The sequence below is a fragment of the Mustela erminea genome, chromosome 18 (assembly GCF_009829155.1).
Source record: "Mustela erminea isolate mMusErm1 chromosome 18, mMusErm1.Pri, whole genome shotgun sequence".
NCBI lineage: Eukaryota > Metazoa > Chordata > Mammalia > Carnivora > Mustelidae > Mustela > Mustela erminea.
The window spans coordinates 47,044,107-47,064,728 of NC_045631.1; the positions used below are offsets into that span (position 1 = coordinate 47,044,107).

The 20,622-nt window shown below is 41.3% G+C and overlaps 1 protein-coding gene across 3 annotated transcripts in view; it reads left to right on the top strand.

Moving 5' to 3' along the window:
* Positions 1-20,622, top strand: part of MAP3K3 (mitogen-activated protein kinase kinase kinase 3) — a 61,761-nt gene that overhangs the window by 1,733 nt on the left and 39,406 nt on the right. For 2 of the 3 annotated variants that reach the window (XR_004280935.1, XM_032323056.1), the window contains exons 2-3: positions 8,099-8,220; positions 9,860-9,952. Coding sequence is in view for 2 of the 3 variants with exons in the window: in XM_032323056.1 (XP_032178947.1) it covers positions 8,099-8,220; positions 9,860-9,952 (215 nt within the window). In the remaining variant the exon portion in view is untranslated. The remainder of the gene's footprint in view (positions 1-8,098; positions 8,221-9,859; positions 9,953-20,622) is intronic. The other variant, XM_032323057.1, reaches the window with a different exon arrangement.

Below are 20,622 nucleotides of genomic sequence, written 5' to 3' on the forward strand. Positions count from 1 at the left end.
TATGCTGTGTCACATTGAGCAGATACTGTTTTGCTGCCTGTCTCTACACTGTGCCTTTGAATGAATTGCCTTGTTCTATTCCACACTTCCCCTGTACAGTAAAGGATGGGTTTGTTCATTTGCTGGGTTTACTGTTTCCTTCCCATGCTTTGCTTCAAAAGCGCTTGCTCTTCTGGAATAAAGTATTGTGTGACAGCAAGCAGAAAAAGGAACCCATTAAGGCTTGATATTTAAATACATAATTCAACAAATACTTACCAAACATTTACTATAAATGGGGTACGTGATTCTTCTTGTCCTCCCCAAGCTTCAAACATTTAGCTCGTGTTTTGGAATTTGATGATTGAACTCAATCCTTGAGTTGGTTTGTGAACCAGTGTTTGTGATACTTTTTTCTTTGTCTCCTGAGGGAGGTCTTAAGTCCCGAAAGGGAGTATGTAGTACTTGAGGATGGGCAGACTCCCACTCCCCACTTTCTTGACTGCTAAATTAGTAAAAGTGCCCAGATTTATTGATTACATTTGCATGTCCAACATGAAAATCGATGTCAGCCTGTTTTCACATTTCCGGGCATTTTTAAGAACTATTTTTAAGTGTATGAGTTTGTGGAGAGACAGTGATGGGAGGAAAGGAACTATATAGGTAGTGGCCAGAACCACAAAGAAAAAAGGACCAGGAACTCTGCTTTTCATTTGTCCCCATGTCTGTTTTATATAAAGCAACTGAGGCAGTGAGAGGGGAACTAACTTGCCTGGGCTGCCATGTATTAGGCAAGCTGGTTTAAGAGCCACTGCCCAGCTTTCTCCAGCAGGTTCCTCTCATACCATTCTCTCTCTCTCTCTCTTTTTTTTTTTTTTTTTTTTTGTAGATGACCTTGATATGCAATTAGAGCTAATACTGAGTTCCTCCAGAGCCTGGATCTTTAATTTACTATATAAAAGGTTCAGCAAGGATATGTATACACACACACACACGGAGAGTGTCTCTTAAATACTGACTTCCAGTATTTAAGAATTTTCATCAGATGAAAATTTAGATTCCCAGATTAGTTTTCTTTAGTTGCTGTGGTTCTAAATGTATTATGATACAGCAAGAGGTTGATAAGAGAGGCATACAGACTTATTAATATTTTCATGATACTTGTTAAACTTCAGCTTAGTGAGGAAAAGACCAAAACTAATTGGAGTCTCTAACCTGCAGGTTCTTTGGTTAACAGTCATATTTTCCTGAGCTGTTCAAAGCCCCAGACTCAAGCTTGTTTGACAACTTGGGTTGGTAATAAAAACAGGTTAGATTTTATATTGGCTGTTAGCCTCCATAAATGCCCAGTGGGAACTACATTTATCCCTGTAGTACATTTAACCTTGTAAATAATAGGAAATATGGAGAGAGGCTTTTTTTTTCTTTTCTTTTTGCTTTGATACTATGTTGTTATTTTAAAAAATTAGAATTAACTGCTCATTTTTCTTGGTCACACTAGAATTCTCTCCCAGTTTTAGTAATTATAGTGGCAAATGCTGTTAATAACACTTGAGACTAATTCACTTGTGTGTATTTGGACTTTTTATAAATGCAATCTGAAACAGTGGGAAATGTTACTGAAAAACATGTAACAACTTGGAAATGTTGCGGGAAACTATAGTGAACTGAGTACAGGATTAAGGATGGGTTGGTTCTGCTTTGATAGCTTGGTTGGAAGTCAGAATCATTGTGATTTACAGACAACTTGGGTCTCTAAGGTTCCAGGGCTGTTAGTAGCTCTCAGTAAGACCATTGTCAGTTCAGCTTGTCTAGAATCTGACAACCTGACAATCTAGACTCTGACCAACAACTGTTTTAATTGAAATTTGATGAGTCAACATGGCTGTGTGTCGACTAGATTTCTGATATTTTTTAAATGACAGTTGGATTTCATTTTTTAAAAAAGAATTTATTTATTTGAGAGAAAGCAGGAGTGGGGTGAGGGAAGGGGTAGAGGGAAAGGGAGAGATAGACTCCCCATTGAGCAGGGAGTCCCACAGGGCTTAGTCCCAGGACCCTGCGATCATGACCTGAGTCAAAGGCAGACGTTTAACCTACTGAGCCACCCAGGTGCCCCTAACAGTTGGATTTTAAAACTAAATTTTAGGCATTTATAAAAAGTAAGTGTCTAACCGGGGAATACACAAAGGATAAGAAACAGTTTTCTTGGTTCTGTCTATATAAGCTATTCCTTTAATCTTTATTCATTTATTTATTGGCTCTTATGTGTTGGGAGCAGTACTAAACCCTATATCTGTATTTATCCTGCCTTAACAAGTTACCTTAAGAAGGTAAGTTGAACCTGAAACATGTAAACAAGTGAGTACAAGGGGTATTGTAGGTACTTTGTCCAAACCATGTAAAGATGCCTGGGAGCGAGAGATCAATTCTATAGTTTTGGGATTGACCTACATAATTTTATAGTTTCCAGACCTTTAGGTTAATTTCATTAAACATTAAAATAAAATATAGTGGTGATATGTTGATTCTTATGAGGAAGCAACAGCTTACTTTGTAATATGTATTTTTAAATTTTGGGGGTGCCTAGGTGGCTCAGTCAGTTAAGTGTCTGCCTTTGGCTCAGGTCATGATCTTGGGGTCCTGGGATCAAATCCCATGACAGGCGTCCTGCTAAGTGCGAACATTGCTTCTCCCTCTCCCTCAGCTTGTCCTCAGTGACTCTCTCACTCTTGCTCCCTTTCTCTCTCAAATAAATAAAGAAAAACTTTAAAAATAAAAAAAAATTTTTTAGCGGTTAGTTTCTTTGGAAGGGCTGTTATATCCCAGAAACAGAAAAATAAACACCAGAATTTGACTTTGAGATCTAGCAAAGGTTCAACCATGTCTGTGAAGGAAAAAAGTTTCTTGTGAATTCAGGCTCAGGCCTTTTTGTTTGTGCTTATTATAAGATAATGTTTGCCACTATAAAATAATGTCTGCCCAGGTTCTGACAAGGTGAAGGCAGTGGGAATATGTGAAATGTTATGAAGATCAAGATAGTAAAATCTGGGGGTGCGTGGGTGGCTCAGTTGGTTAAGTGTCTGCCCTCAGCTTAGGTCATGATTCCAGGGTCCTGGGATCAAGCCCATGTGGGGTTCCCTGCTCAGTGGAGAGTACGCTTCTCCCTCTCCCTCTGTCATCCTCTCTCTCTGTCTGCCAAATAAATAAAATCTTTAAAGAGAGGGGGAGAAAAAAAAGGGGGGCGCCTGGGTGGCTCAGTGGGTTAAGCCTCTGCCTTTGGCTCAGGTCATGGTCTCAGAGTCCTGGGATCGAGTTCCCCATCGGGCTCTCTGCTCTGCAGGGAGCCTGCTTCCTCCTCCCTCAGCCTGCCTGTCTGCCGGCTTGTGATCTCTGTCTGTCAAATAAATAAATAAAATCTTTAAAGAAAAAAAAGAAAGGGGGGAGAAGGTAATAAAATCTGACTCAGGGACACTGAAAACAGCATCTCCTGGGTGAGCAGCATGATCGGACAGTCTGGCACTGCTGAGTAGAGCGCTGGCCACGTGAAGAAATAACGTTAGTTAAAGTGGAAACAACAATTAAAACATTATTTTTGAGATTTATATATATGGAAAGGGGAGGGTGTCTGACATAGTACACAGATATCATAAGGACAACAATGTTTACTGAAGGACAATGTGTTACTAGAAATTTTTCTGTGTTTTTAGCTAAGGGAATTCGTAAGTGGGAGTGCCTTAAGACCCTACTTTTAGATGGAAGTAATAGTTCACTCTGCAAGATTGACTTCGTGCTGGAGGTAAGGAGAAAGAACGTGTTGCCTGGCAACCCCCAGACCATAGGTCAGTGTATCCAGAGAAGAAAAAGTCTATGCTGCTGGATTTTTATGGATAGCAGTCTGCTTAAAACTGCTTGAGAGTTTCCACTTTTTAAGCCTGAACTCTAATCCTTTTTTCATAGATACCTTCTTTTCTCTTTTCTATGAATACTCCTCTCTGTAGTCATAGCCTCTTAACCTCTAGAACAAACTTCTTCCTCTCTGCCTCTTCCTGGTAGCGTTTAAGTGTGTCAAACCACCTCCATCCTCAGGAAATCTTTTCAAGGTTATAGCACACTAACTATTACCCCAGCCTCAAGTTGCTCATGTGTAAAGTTCAGAAATGAATTGTTGATTTCTACTACTTCCAGTTTCCTTTTAATCTCCAGCTTCTTGATTCCCTTTAAAATTTTGTTTCTGCGTCTGCCGCTCTATTGGTCCTGCCTGGCTTATGCCTGCCACTGTCCTTCTTTGGTCCTGACTGCTCTGGTGTCACTCTTATTGTTTTTTTGGTTTTTTTGTTTGTTTGTTTTTTTCCCACTCCTCTTAAAGGTTTCTTTGCCAGCATACTTTCTTCCTACTCTATTCGATAAGGATTAGTACTCACTGAGGATCAGTCCCTGACCCGCTTTTCTTCCCCTCAGTCCCCTCACTTGCTTTTAGGTTCTTTCTCGTCTTCAGTTCATTTTTTAAGCTCTCCTGTGTAGCTGGAACAGCTTGCTTTATTGAAAAAATCCTTATTCTGTTAATAATTATGTAAAATCATCTATAAAACCTCTTGCTACTCACTGTAAAAATTTTTTTTTACATGTGCGTGTTTATGTAGTCTGGTCTGTATATTGTCTAAGTCCATCGCTTTATTTGTGTAAGCTTGTATTTGGGTCTCATTCATTCTTTTACCCCTAGAGTTTGAACATCTTGAAACTATCTAATGTATAAGAACTTGGAACTATCTAATGTATAATAAATATAGGTACTCAGTAAATGGCTGTTGTTAATGACTAATAAATATCCAGGAAAAATTAAGCATTAGGGTAAAATAGTGTCCAGTCTTTTTCCACTGACCTTTTTCCCATTGACGATAAATAGCCAGCATTTTTTTAGCATTACTAAGTGTTAGTTAGGTACCATGAGGAATAATTTGTAAGTTCTTTTTCCTTTAGCTCTTACAGCAGCTCTGTGAGATGATACTTTTATTATCTCCATTTTACAGATGAGGAAACTGAGGCTTAAAGGGAATCAGTGATCTGTTGAAAGCCTCCTTAAACCCAGGTCTTTCTGACTTCAAAGTGCATGTAAATGATTGCTGTACTCTAAGAAAGCTGCTATTTGTTTTTAAAAGTTTTGTTTATTTGGTTTTGTTTTTGAGGAATATCATACTAGAGTGCTGATAATTCAGTTAAAAATCTCAATCCAGGAAGAAATGCCTAAAAGAGCCACTTGATTTACTTCCTGTCTTTATCCACATCCTCAGTTTGAAGTATCCATTTAAGAAGCTGTCTGCCTTTAGCAGTGTTTTCGGCTTTGACAAAAATCAGATCATATATTCCTGTGTCCATTTTGTCAGTTATCCTGGGTTTTAAGAGATAGTGCCAAACCATTCCTCTAGTGTATTCTCAGCCCTGGAACTACCAAACAAGTTTATCCATGAAGTAATGCCAGGAATTGGTTAGCTTCCCGGAAACCAAATTTGTCAACCTGATAAACCAGCTCTTATAATAGAATCATCTTATACAGAATTAGAAATGATTCTGTAGTTCTACTTGTTGTGGATTTGACTTGAAAAGCTTGTGTGTTGTGCATCTCTGAAATTACCAATTCTCAGGGTGGTTCCCTTGATACTGAAAACTCCATGTATTTTTCTGTTTGGAATATCACTGGATGTGCCTCAGAAAACACCTACCTAGTCATAATTCTCTTTATAGTGATGATCCCAATTTACTGCTACAGTTGGCCCCAAAATTGTATACACATATATTAAATAGTATATAAACTAGCTTAATATGTAAGCCTATACATATTATATATATAAGCCAGTCTTCGAGCTTAGATGTTATGCTCTAATTTTTAAATCTTGGTTGGGAGGTTAAAAAACAAAACAAAATATCATACAAGTTTCCTTTCTTTAAGGAGCTTATAGGGAGGGCGCCTGGGTGGCTCAGTGGGATAGGGAGGGCGCCTGGGTGGCTCAGTGGGTTGGGCCTCTGCCTTCGGCTTAGGTCGTGATCCCGGGGTCCTGGGATCGAGTCCTGCATCGGGTCTCTACTCAGCGGGGAGCCTGCTTCCCTCTCTAACTCTCTGCCTGCCTCTCTGTCTACTTGTGATCTGTCTGTCAAATAAACAAATAAAATCTTAAAAAAAAAAAAAGGAGCTTATAGGGAAACTGCTAGAAAATATAAAACAATTGATAGGACTTTTGTGTGTTTGTTTCTTTGTTTTCCACTGTGACTGTTTGTTTTATCTTGGGATGTATATGTTTAAATTTTGACATGTTTTTCTGTAGATACCTACTTCCTTTACATTCACTATCCCATTTATACATCAACTTTCATATACACTTTGGTACATATTTTGAAATGGAATTGAATGGAAAGCTACTCTAGTGGTATTTTTCTCTGCACATTTTAAGTCTAATTTTACTTTTATGAGCAGGCAAAAACCTTCACATGGGTGCCTTTCTCCTTCCTTTCCTGAACCTCCTCAGAGGGCGTGTTGGCACTTGAGCACATCTGATCTAGAAAGAGGGAAGAGGCAAATAGCACAGTTTTACTTCCTACACTAAATGCTGTTCTTTTCACAGGGTGTTAGAACATTTTCAAGGCACAACGACGAAAGACAAAAAATAGGTACTCTCTGGGTGGAGTCTCTTGTACTTACTTCTAAGGTGTGCTCCAGGTCCCCAAGTGACTCACTTGTCACCAAAACGTGTAACAACTCATCTTTCATATTCTTTTCCAGATCAACAGATTTATTTTCAACTCCCAAATGCTCTCCTCAAGGACCTGGGAGAATTTTGCAAAACATGGAATTGGACTGGTTTGGGTTCTGGGTTTTTTGTCCAGTCGTCTTCCGTGCGTGAGAATTCTAGTAGTCGGGACGCCTGGGTGGCTCAGTTGGTTGGACGACTGCCTTCGGCTCGGGTCATGATCCCGGAGTCCCGGGATCGAGTCCCACATCAGGCTCCCAGCTCCATGGGGAGTCTGCTTCGCTCTCTGACCTTCTCCTCGCTCATGCTCTCTCTCACTGTCTCTCTCTCAAATAAATAAATAAATAAAATCTAATTTAAAAAAAAAAAAAAAAAGAATTCTAGTAGTCTATGCTAGTTCAAGAAAAGGGGATTAAAAGTAATACCAGTAAGGCAGAGACAATGCATTGCTTGGTCAGTTAGGGAAGAAAAACAATAGAGCTGCCTTTTGGCTTCCCTATGGGAAGCAGAAGGCCTATAAACTTGTAAAGAGTTGGGAGGGAGCATTCAAAGAGTAGGCTTGTAAAACAACTTCTGTTCAAAGCAGAGGTCCTTGTTTGGTACCTTTGAGAATGTGCTCTTCTACATGGGATGCTCTAAGAATAAGTCTGTGTGTGACTCTGACCCATAATCAGCTCTCTGAGAATTCATCTTTTCAATTTGCAACCTTACTACACTGTGCTATGTTGTTGTTCGCTCCAACTTTTTATCTGTTTTTCCTGGTTGAGTTTCTCTGGCACTGGAAGAATTGCCCTGTTTGAGCACCTTGCCACCAGTGAACTGGTAAATATTGCTGCCAGAAATCTTATTGGAGATTTGTTAAGAATCCATTAAAATTTAAGTGGCCATAGTCTGACCTCATTTAGCTATTCTTCAGACATCAGATGCATGTGATTATAGTTACAGGGTCTGTCATTTTACCTGGGCAGAACTCCCTATTAGTCATATAATTTTTTTCTTTTTTTTTAAAGATTTTATTTATTTATTAGTTATTTGATAAGGATCACAAGTAGACAGAGAAGCAGGCAGAGAGAGAGGAGGAAGCAGTCTCCCTGCTAAGCAGAGAGCCCAATGTGGGGCTCGATCCCAGGACCTTGGGATCATGACCTGAGCCGAAGGCAGAGGCTTTAACCCACTGAGCCACCCAGGTGCCCAGTGATATAATTTTTGATAGTAATTTGCTGGCCTGTATTTTTAAGTTTTCATTTAAATTCCAGTTAGTTAATATACAGCGTAATATTAGTTTCACGTGTACAATTTAGTGATTCAACACTTAACTATTAAAGTATCTTAACCCTATTAAAGTATCTTAACCCATGTGCTCTCTTTCATTACAGATGAACAGGAGGCATTGAACTCAATCATGAAGGATCTGGTGGCCCTCCAGATGAGCCGACGTCCCCGGGTGCCTGGATATGAGACCATGAAGAACAAAGACACAGGTCACCCAAATAGGCAGGTGTGTGTGTGGCCATGACAAGACCAACTAAATTGCTGGGGAGGGGTTTTCAAATGGGAAATATTTGAGAAGCCAAGGATGCTCTACTACTAGGCTTGAGTGCTATTGGCCTCTTTCTTTCACAGTCTGTTAAATAGTAAGTGATATAACCCAGTCAGGTGTGGGTCATGATCTGGAGTCCCAAAGCCTTGTGTATCTGACCTTGTGCCTACTGTTCATCTGTAGAGAACAAGAGTAATTCCTTCATTTATAGAGACAGGATTCATATAACTGTTCCTTTACTGATGATTTGGCAAATGTTTAATCCAGATTCATAATCTCTAACTCAGAAGGTTTTTAACTACCTTACAGTATAGGCTTAGGAAAAATTAATTAATTTTACTATTAGCTTATCTAAAATATAATTTAGAAGGAAAATTTATTTAATAAAATGTCATACAATATATTCTAAAGGAAACAATAATATCTATTGTTTTTCAGTTGTTTCCCCTCATAGTAACTCAGGTAGTTGAGGGTGCCTATTTTATTGACAGTTGTGTGCTTCTTTAGGAAAACAGTTCCTATTTTTAATTAACACTTAAACTCATGCACTGTTGAGAACCACCTTCTGGCCTCCAATGTCATTTATAAACTCCCTGATTCCTGGGTTCTTTGGCCTGCAGAGAAGAGTGAATGACGGAGAGCTTTCCTCTCTAATGGGTATCTAGTGCTGTATCATATGGCTATATTTGGTGTGTTTGATGAAAATTTGTCCTTGCCATTTTCCCTTGCGTGTCTCTTCATTATCAGCTAACCTCTTTCCTGATTTGCACCTTATTTACCAATTGTTCTGAAGAATCCTTGGTTCCTAGAGAAAAAGTAAGGCCCTAAAACTTACTGTCTAAGGTCTGCTAGATATAGCCTCTCAGAGTATTTCCTGCCTTTAGGAAAACTAGGGACCCTGAGTCCTTTTGTTTCATGATATAACAGAAGGATTAGTTTAGAAAGCTGCTTTCATTTTTATGGCTACCTTACAGAACTGAGGGAACAACAGAATAGGGTCCATTCTTTTGCTATTTTCATACATTATTCTGTCTTATTGTGTGGGTTCTGCGTTGTGGTAACTCTCTTCTATTCAAAGCTGCTTTTGGAAGGAGCATTTTACCAGAAGTGAGTCCCCTCCCCCAGGCTTGAGCCTAATGACCTCACTTTCCTTCCTGTCTTCCTATGGTGGAGTGTGCTGCTCCAGTCAGCTGATCTTTCTCCAAATGGAGCTGTTAGCGTGGATATCAGTTAGGTGAAAAGGGGAAGCTTTCTTGAGTTGGAAGACCCAAAGGAACCAGGCTGGGAAGAGGAGGGTAGCGTGGTGGTCCCTGATCTATTCCTTGAAGGGAGATTACCTGTTAGAGATCCTTCTGATTAAAACCTAAAACCTGTTGTAAGAAAAGTCCTGATCTTGTCCTGTGCCTGCCGCTGTGTTACTAAAGTCAAGTCCGTGGTTATGAAGGGAGAAGGCTGTAAAAAAGGATTGCCTATTGGTTAAGAAGTAATCTTAAGAGGTAGTGGGTCTGAGTACCTACAATTTACTTGAATATCATCAATTTTTTTTCTGTTGCATGGAGGATACAGATTATTAACCTCAGTCTGTTTGTTTTTAAAGAAAAAACACAACAGCAGCAGCTCAGCCCTTCTGAAGAGCCCCACACTAACAACAAGCTCATGTGCAGGGGCCGGTGAGGAAAAGAAATTTTTGGTAAGGAACCAAATTACTCATAAAGCTAAAATGTGCTTTCAGATCTGATCCAAGTACAGGAAGAGTGTGGAGTTCATTTCCTAGGCAAGTCATTTTCGTGGATTTGTAGGGAGCACTGGTTACTCATTACCCATGTTCTGTGCTTTTGGTCACCATGTCACAGAACAGTATTGTTCATAAGCAGCATCTGTCAGTGCTGTTCAGTATACTCTGTGTGATGATAGAAGGGTTCTGTATCTGTGCTGTCCAGTGTAGTAGCCACTAGCCACACGTAGCTATTGAGCCACTGAAGCAGTGAATTTTAGATTTTATTTAATTTTAATTAAAATAGGCATATGTGGCTAGTGGCTACTGGCTTGGACAGCACAACTTTATAATATTATATAAGGGACTCTCGGCTTGCTGGGCAAGAAAATAAGAGCATGCTTGAGGTGTTTAGCAATTCATTGGGATGTTCATTCCTCCACACCCATCATGTGTTTCTGCACATTGTGATAAGTTCACAATGGGAAGCCTAGCTAAGATTCTATTCCAGGAGGCAGGGGGGTCTGGGGGAAACATGGAGCTGTGGAACTAGTATGGCTGTTTAGAAATGGAAGCTCAAAGTTTATGCTAATATTGGATAAAAGACGATGACAATGTCAAGATTACTTTTTCCCTTAATAAAGTCAAGGTTGTAGAATGGTGTCTCCTGGGAACTGTAGCAGATGTTCAGCTTCTGACCAGGAGGGGTATTCTTCAGCAAAATCCAAAAGCGGAAACTTGGGGAAAAAGTCTCAGTGAATACATTTCTAAGAAGGAGGGGGTGAAATGGGGGTAGGGAGAACCTTGGAGGGAGATGTGTTTACAGCTTAGTGTAATGAAAAGAACCTGGCCCAAGAGTCTGGTGATGTTAATAATCTGTTAACCTGGGACTTGACATTTTATAGACCGAATCCGTATTTATTAATATTATTGTTTTTGTTTCTTTGGGCTTAGGATAGGATTAAACCATTTTCTCCATTACCAGTTCTTCTGCCCGAGGTCTATACTTGGGAGAGAGGAATGAAAGACTAAAACCCAATTTAAATGTCTAAGAGATGCCAAATTAGCTAGGAGATGTTAAATAGGACTAAAGATTCTAATTGCAGAGTTCCAGCTGAAAGTAACTAAGTATTTTGGCCAGCAGGAAAAGTTGCCTATTCAGGCAGGTGATGGCGCCAGCACAGGCAAAGAGTGCTTACTTCAGCGTGAGAAGGGCAGTGTTGGCTGCAGGGCAGAGCTGAGATTGGCATTGCCTCATGGAGCTCAAGCTGGACACAGGAAAGGAAAGCCAGAAGAGCTGTGGGTTCATTGACAGAAATATTGGGGGTTGGGAGCTGAGGCCTGGAAGAACTGGAAAATAGATATTAGGTTAGGACCTAATATCTCTGCTTGGTAGGACTTCAGACATCCTCTTCCTTAAGTGAATAAAATAGGTAACTAATTGAAGAAGAGAATGCATTTCGCAACAACTAAGCATTCTGAGCAGCTATGGAAGTACGTGGGCAGTGAGGTGCTTAGCTATGAACTGTTTGCTAGGAGGCAGGATCTGTGCTTTCTTCTTGCTCCTGTACATTAGATCCCTGGAAGCCTACATCCTGATTAAAGCTGGCTGAACATTCTTAAATGTGTGGCCCATCCCAGGTGGCCTGGGCCATGTGGACAGTTTTGCAGACCTCGATGAGCAGCATCCCTTTCCTGGTCTTAACTCAGTGCTGTATCAGCAGGTACAGTGTCTCTGTGAAGCTGATGGCTTAGTGGAGTGAAAAGAGCACTGGCTTGGAAGTCATTGTTACTGATCCATTAACTTAGGATTTTATAGTGTACATAGTGCTTTCAACAACAACAGTTAATGATAATAACAACAACCATAGTACATGTATAATACTTTAGAGTTTGCAAAGTGCTTACACAAAGTTGTTGAGTAGAGCTAGGATGCAAACTCAGGAGTCATATCTTCTGACTCCTGGTCACAGTAATTTTACTATGTCTAAGTCTAATAATCTTTCTAAACCTCAGTTTTTCCATCGGATATATAGACATAATAATACCCACTGTGTCTACCTCTTAAAAGTTGTTGTAAGATTGTAGAATGTAAAGCATCTTGTACATTATGAAACAAATGTACAGATGTAAAGTGGTAGTGATTACATCACTTCTGTTCTGGCATTGCAGTATGAGCTCTGACGGAAGTTTCTAATCAGAACTCTGCATACTGTCATGGAACTCTGAAAGGGTTAAGGTTTTTTGCCCTTATTGGATTGTTACCAGATAGTCATTTGCAAACTTCTGAGGCTATCCTAACTTCTAAAAATCCCAGTAGGGGAAGAAATAAATACTCTATTTATTAAAGATTTTATTTATTTATTTGAGAGAGAGAGGGAGAGCGTGAGCGGGTAGGAGGGGCAAAGGGGAGAGGGAGAACCAGACTGCCTGCTGAGCGGGGAGCTCACCCCAGAACTCAATCCCTGGACCCTGGGATCCTGGCCTGAGCCGAAGACAGATGCTTAACCAACTGAGCCACCCCACTGCCCGAAACAGAATCTTTAATTCCAGTTTTTCTCAAATCCTACCAAACTGGTAAGGCTTGAACAGAACTCAGGGTCTGCTGGGTCTGACCTTGCAGATGTTCACTAGTAGGAGCTTCAGAATGGAAAAATTGCTTTCCTCACTGCAGGCACAAGCAGGGCAGAGCTCTTGGCTCTCAGTTCTAAAGGAGGAGAATTCTAGGGGCTGTTCTTTCAGCAAGGTCAGTGATTGAGCAGACGGTCTTTGCTTTTACTGTGATAGACCTGGCTCTTGAGGACTTCCTTTCTCTTTCAAAGGTTGTTGATAAGATAGTCTGGCTAGTTTGGAAATAAAACATAAAGCAATATATAAGTCTGACATTTTATAAGAAGATTGCTTTACATATATACATATATGTATGTTTATGTTTATGTGTTTATATAGTATTTTTTGTATTATTTATATGTGTTGATAAAATATAAATTTATTTATTTATATGTGGTGATTTATTAGGCAGCCACAGATAAGTAATAAGCCATTTAATCACTGATTCATTCAGATACTCACTGAACTGCTCCTGCATGCCAGATAAAATGCAAGGACTGAGGATATAGAAAGAGCTAGGGCAGAGAAGGGTGCCTTATAATCGTCTCTTCCATTGATCTCTTAGGACTTTCCAGAGTCACACAAAATTATTTTTGTTGTCCTTTTCTTTTTTCTTCTCATTTATTTGCTATCTTTGTCAAAATAAGGACTCCAGTACCAAAGATGGGGGAGCCATCAATGATACCTAGCAAATACAGGGAAAAGAGGTCTACAGCATCAGAGAGGGCACTCAGAACAATGGCTAACTGAGGCCTTTGTCAATTCAAATTGTTTCACAAGCCTTGTTTAATAAATTCTGATTTTTACGGGGATTCCTGGGAGCTCTCTTGTGTTGCATGTTCAGTTTTTGAGTTTAGATTAGAGAAGGTTATTTCTACTTAAGTTTAGTATCATTAGGATGCCTGCATGGCTCAGTAGGTTGGGCGCCTGCCTTCAGCTCGGGTCATGATCCCAGGGTTCTGGGATCGAGTCCCATGTCAGGCTCCTTGCTTGGCAGGGAACCTGCCTCTCCCTCTGCCTGCCACTCCCCATTCTTGTACTCTCTCACTCTCTCTGACAAATAAATAAATAAAATCTTAAAAAAAAAAAAAAAAGTCTGGTATCATTGTTGGTTACTCCTGTCATGCCTGCTAAGTTGCCAAATCTGTAGTTCAACCTGCACTATCCTCCTGGCCATGGCCCTCACTGTTACTGGATTGGCTATGGTGGGCAGGGAACTTGAACTTGCCTAGATCTGAATATTTGTACTGGAATTCTTTTTCTTAGCAAGATGGCCCCTCTCCTTCAGTTCAATATGTGCCTTTAGTCCAGCCTTAGACATACAATGAAATATGTTCCCTGTACTCTGAGAATCATACAGTCTTCTTGGGAACTGAGAAATACACGAAAAAAATAAACTGAGATGGGGATCCTGGATGCTGCAGTCGGTTAAGATTGGCTGTGGTCTCAGGGTCGTGAGATTGAGCCCTGCATCGGGCTCTGTGCTCAGTGGCGAGTCTGCTTGGGATTCTCTTTCTCCCTCTGCTCCCCCACCCTGTGCTCTCTCTCTCTCTCTCAAATAAATAAATAAATAAAAATTTTTAAAAAAGAAACTGTGATGGGATGTAACTGTGCCTAAATGTATGGTACAACCAGTGAGTGCTGTAGAAAACCAGAAAAGTGAAAGGTGAACTTGAGCCAAAGGAGTTACAGACTCATTTCTGGAGGAGGTAGCACTTGAACTGTGAAGATGTGTGAACGTTTAGTTAGGTGGCGGGGAGGAAGGGTGGCATTCCAAATTGGGAAGCTGGTTAAAGGCCTAGGGGAAAGAATGAACATGGCTTTTTTCAGGATGATTGGGCTGCAGAGAGCATTCCTGCTGAGAACAGCGTGAGATGTCTCGGTAAACTGAGTGAGAGTAAATTCAAAGGGCTTTGAATGACAGCTGAGAATTTAGACTTTATTCCATAGGTCAGGGGTGTCACTGATTGCTTTTTGAACAGGAAGGGACATGGCAAAAGCCATGGTTAAAATGTTCAGCACTACAGAGGAATGTAGAATGTGTTGGAAAAGGGAGCTGAGAAGTACAGAGGCTCCCTTAGGAATCCAGGGGTGAGGGGAAAGGGGCTCAGTGAGAGAAAGGACAGAGAGAATGAGAAGTGGGGTGCTATAACAGAGGCCTTTGAAGGGAGAATTGGAAGGGAGAGGACGGAAAGGATCAAGCAGAACTCAGAGGTTTGAGTCTGCAGCCAAGGGGGCTGTAGTACCATTGTGAGAAGTGGCAGTGCTGAGAAGGGGACCAGTTTAGGCGGGCAGTTGGTGCAGACATACATGGAGCCAGGTTGAGTTTGAGGTCATAGTGAAAAAAAACTCAGATCGTGTGTGTGTGTGTGTGTGTGTGTGTATGTGTGTGTGTGTGTGTGATTTTTTGCAGGTCCACCATCACTTATCTGCAGTTCTGAAATCCAAAGAGTACTAGAAACTGAAAAGGCTTTTTTTTCTTTTTTCAGTTTGTGGCAAACTTGTTTGGCAGCAAAACCTGGCTTGAGTGGATGCAGGGCTATTTATAGTCTTTATTCTACTTATTGTGAGCATTCATACTTTTCACTACAAAAACTAGCTTGTACTATGTTACTAGAAAAACCCTAGATCTTAGGTGACTTAACACAATATCCCCAGTATAGGCAAGGGAAAGACAGTGTTCCTTCCCCACAGTCAGGACCCTGGTTGAGGGCAGCCACACTGACCTGGGACATGGCTGCCAGGGAAGGGAGTATAGAACTCAGTGATGTTTCCAGCTCTTGGTGAGAACTAGTCAGAAAGTCCCAAACTAACTTCAGGAGAGGCTAAGTGATGCAGAGAAGCATGGGGGAATAGCTGTTGGTATTCTGCCTGTGGCATGGAAGTGCTGCCCCAGACACCCTCCCCTGGGGGGAGGCATTACATCATACATGGAACATGTATACCGCCTCCCTGTGTCTACAGTGTGCACCCTGACACGCATTTGGTCCCACGGGTTTTGGCTAAAGGCTCATGGACTTGCGTTAACATTTATTGAGCACTTGCTATGTCCCAGGCACTGTTCTCATATCTTTACCTAATATTTTATTTAATTCTTCTGATAATTCCATGAGATAAATATTGTTACTGTTTGCACTTTACAGATGCGGAAACTGAGCCACAGGTTAGTCAAATTCAAGATCATGTAGTTAGGAGGTCATAGAGCCAGGAGTTGAAGCCAGATGGTTTGACTCTAATGCTGCATTCTTACCAATGGCTTACCTGCCTCAGTTACAGGGCAGACAGAGGAAGTTTCATGTGAGAGATTGGGGCTGGTCAGAGACTTGGGGATTTTCTATTTATAAGTTGCCTATTTTTTATCCCTACTGAAGAGAAGATGTGAAGAAGGGGGAGAAATCCAGAGGCAGAAAGTCCAAACATCAAGGAACATCACATGTTGGGGGAGGGGTGGGAGAAGGCATGAGGAAGAGGAACCAGCAAAGAAGCAGAAGTGGTTAGAGTGGTGGCAGGTTGTCTGTGCTGGGACAGAGTCACAGAAGGCAAGGGAGGAGAGAACCTCATTAAAGAGGATTTGGCCACCAGTGTGAAATGTCTCAGAGAGGCAAGGAGGATGGTTGGCAGGAGGAACTGAAGAAAGTTATCTTTATCTGAACTTTCTTTATCCATGGCTTATTCTGGTCAGCCTGACAGGGGGAAACTCAGATTTAGGAGCTTGGCAGATGTGGGCACCCGTGGGGTACCTGTAGGCATCCTGCTAGGGAAAGGCTGTCACCACATCAGAGAAGGGATTCAGAGCATGAGGCATCTTTGTTTACGCTGCTTACTAATCACAGGCCTGGTTAGTCTTGAGTAGGAGTGATTTATGGTGTAAGGCAAAAGTTTAATTCCCTTTCTAACTGAATTCACATAGAATAGTGCTTGAATTATGACCGAGATGAAATAAATTTAGTTCCTTCAGTCCCACAAAGGGACAGAGGAGATTCCTTTATCAATGCACCAAAGTATAATGTCCCAGTTTAAGAGCTATTGCTATATGCTTTTTTACTGCTATAAAAGGTTAGAGAAAAATCAAGATTTGCTTATTTATTTATTTTGAAGGGGGGAAGAGAGAGCACATGAGAGGGAGAGAGAATGTGCCAGCTAGGGAAGAGAGAGACAGAGTCAAAGGGAAAGAGAGAATCTCAAGCAGACTCTGCTGAGCACAGAGTCTAACCTGGGGCTCGATTTCACAATCCTGAGATCATGCCCTGAGCCAAAATCAAGAGTCAGAAGCCCAACTGCCTGAGCCACCCAGGCATGCCCTACAATTTTTTTTTTTTTAATCAACAGAAAGAAATAAGCCCTAAGGGAATCTGAAAAAACTATGAACCTTAGGTAATACATCGGTATTGGTTAATTAATTGTAACAAAAACAAATGTACCGTACTAATGTGTGATGTCAATAGAGGAGACTGGTGGGGAAGAATATGTGGGCTCTATCTGCTCAATTTTTCTGAAAACCAAAAACAGTTCTAAAAATAAAATCCAGGGGTACCTGGGTGGCTCAGTGGGTTAAAGCCTCTGCTTTTGGCTCGGGTCATGATTCTAGGATCCTGGGATCGAGCCTCACATTGGGCTCTCTGCTCAGCAGAGAGCCTGCTTCCTCCTCTCTCTCTCTGCCTGCCTCTCTACCTACTTGTGATCTCTGTCTTTCAAATAAGTAAAAAATAAATAAAATCTATTATAAAAAATAGTAATAGTGAGCGCTATACCAAGGTGTGCTGGGCTGCGAGCAGCAGGAGGTGCAGGACTGTGGTAACCGACCTGCAGGGGCAGACAGGGCTGCGCACTGAGCTGGCTGGGGGACTAGAGCGTGTAGGCAGCTGGAGGTGGCATGTCGGTGCACAGCACCCTGTCACAGGCACTGTGCCATGGGGAGCCCTGGCCGTGCTAACTGCTCAGCATTTCAGGGACGGAGAAGAAGACCAAAAACTGCTGTCACTTGCATAAACCTTAAATCCACATAGTAACTCTCTCTGCCCTGCCTTGCTGCTTGGGAATGCATGCATGCCCAGACATACCCACATACGTATACACGGTAGCACGCACACGCAAGTGCAGACCGGATGCAGACACTGACCTTCCCATTCTAGTTCCTTCATCCCTGTCTACTCACAACCTCAGCCAAAGCCTCCACTGTGGTTTTCCAGTCCCTGTACCTATAGCTTGTTACATGACTGCTACCTCAGTCTCCTGGTTCTGACTCCATTATTCCTCCATCTCCACCATGAGTTCCAAAAAGTAAGGTCACAAAAGATCCTTTGATAGTTTCTCCCATTGAAGCCCTGCATCTGTGAGTAAAATAAACCTCCTTTGCCTCTGAGACACTGAAGTTGTAGCTAGGTTGGTGGTCAAGGGCTGGGCTTCCAGGGTTTGAATCCTGGCTCACTCTTTAAAGCATGGTGACACTGAGGGGACTTACTTAACTTCATTGTAACTCAGTTTCTCTGGTAAAACAGGACAGTAACAGTATCTGTTGTGAGGGTTTGTTTAACTGATAAATGGAACATGTTTAGAACGAGGCTTAGTACACAGCAAATGCTCAATAAACATTAGCTATTTTCATATACTGTTAGTGGATAAAGTGGTCTGTATGTTACATTAAAAGATGAGAGGTCGGGGGACGCCTGGGTGGCTCAGTTGGTTGGGCAGCTGCCTTCGGCTCGGGTCATGATCCCAGCGTCCTGGGATCAAGTCCCACATCGGGCTCCTTGCTCAGCAGGGAGCCTGCTTCTCCCTCTGTCTCTGCCTGCCACTCTGTCTGCCTGTGCTCACTCTCGCTCCCTCTCTCTCTCTGACAAATAAATAAAATCTTAAAAAAAAAAAAAAAAAGATGAGAGGTCGGGGCACCTGGGTGGCTCAGTGGGTTAAGCCTCTGCCTTCAGCTCAGGTCCTGATTCCAGGGTCCTGGGATCAAGCCCCGCATCGGGCTCTCTGCTGGGCAGGGAGTCTGCTTCCCTTCCTTTCTGCCTGCCTCTCTGCCTGCTTGTGATCTGTCTGTCAAAAAAATAAATAAAATCTTTAAAAAAAAAAAAAAAAAGATGAGAGGGCAAGATCAGGACTGTTTTGAAGAGTTATCACATTGCAGGTCAGGGAGCTTTGTTGTCCACTGTTTAGCATGTGAACTTTTCAGGGATATGAAGCTTTTTGAGCCCCAACTACACCTTGTCTTTAAAATAATGGGGGGCACTTGGGTGGCTCAGTTGTTAAGCATCTTCCTTTGGCTCAGGTCATGATCCCAGGGTCTTGGGATCAAACCCCACATCCAGCTCTCTGCTTAGCAGGAAGCTTGCTTCCCCCCCCCCCAATCCCCCTGCTTGTGTTCCCTCTCTTTATGTCTCTCTCTCAATCTGTGTCAGATAAATAATAAATAAATCTTTAAAAAAATAAAATAAAATAATGGGTTAGAAGAGTGCATTCTTATATTTTGATTCAGTGATTCTCAAGCTGTGGGCTAGGAATACCTAGGAAGTTCTCAAGAACTTTACAGGGGGTCCCTGAGGTCAAAACTATTTTCATATGAATACTAAAATGTTACTTGCCCTTTTTACCTTCATTCTCTTAAGAATGTACAGTAGAGTTTTCCAGAAGCTACATGATATGTGTTATCACAACAGATTAAAACCAGAAGCTGACATGAGAACCCAGCTGTCTCCTATTAAGCTATGCATTAAAGAATTTTGTGTTTTCTCACTAAACTCTAAAAATACATGGTTATTTTTATAACAATGTGTTTATGTTAACATGTAATATTTTTAGTTAAAGTATATAAAATAAATTTTAATTTTCTGTTTTAATTTCTCATATAGCAAATCTCAGTAGATGCAATCTATATAAACAAAAGCTCTTTGAGGCCCTCAGTCATTTTTAGAGTGTAAATTAGAACCACCTGTCCAGGCCAGTGGACTGGAGGAGAATTCTAACCTTCTAATCTCTTGGGTAAAGGAAGTCCTTTATGTATCCACCCTACCTTTGACATTCTGTCCCATTCTGTCATCTTCTCTCTCTGCTCTGTGCTTCTCATCTAAAGAGACTCTAGAACCTTCTTCTTTCTTCCAAGCCACAGTCTATTAATTTCTCTTTATTCTCAGTATACTTCTTATTCACTGATTATGTACTCTTTCTCTCCTCCATCTCTATTATTTGTTGGTTTCCTGACAGTCTTTTCTTTTTTCTGTATACCTGTTCTTTTCTTCTATAATATCTCTTCCCTTTTCCTGCCATTTTAAACTCCTTTGAGCCATTTGTTTGCCCTTTACAATATCTCTTCCTCCTTGATTTATTTCTTAGCATTCTGATGCTTCAACTTCCTCCTATTTCTGATATTTACACTCTTTACACAATTCTGTTCTTTACCCAATTAATCCGTTTGGATAAATAGTAAGCTCAGGTATTATATACCAGTCCCCTTGCTTTTCACTGGGGGTACAGAAATAAGATAGATGCAGTTCATGTCCTACTGAACCTTACAGGTTACCCATGATGGTCATTTAGGACAAATCGGGAACAGTTCTGCAGTAACTTGTCCAGAATCCCACTTTACCCCACTGGGAGTAGTATTGAAAGGAACTCGGGGGGTGCCTGGGTGGCTCAGTGGGTTAAAGCCTCTGCCTTCAGCATAGGTCATGATCCCAGGGTCCTGGGATCAAGCCCCATATCAGGTTCTCTGCTCAGCGGGGAGCCTGCTTTTTCCTCTCTCTCTGCCTGCCTCTCTGCCTACTTGTGATCTCTGTCTGTCAAATAAATAAATAAAATCTTAAAAAAATAAAATAAAATAAAGGAACTCCGAAATCTGTCGTAGCAGCAGCAACCATTTATCACATGTCTACTTTGTATCTGGTGTTTTATTTACATTATGTTGTTTAGTTCTCATTGCAGCTCTGCAAATTAGGTATGTTTAGCCCCACTGTACACTGGAAAACTACAGATAAGTAACTTGTTTGAGGACCCATAGCTAGGAAGTATCCATCCCAAGATTTCTCTTTCTGTTCAGTCAC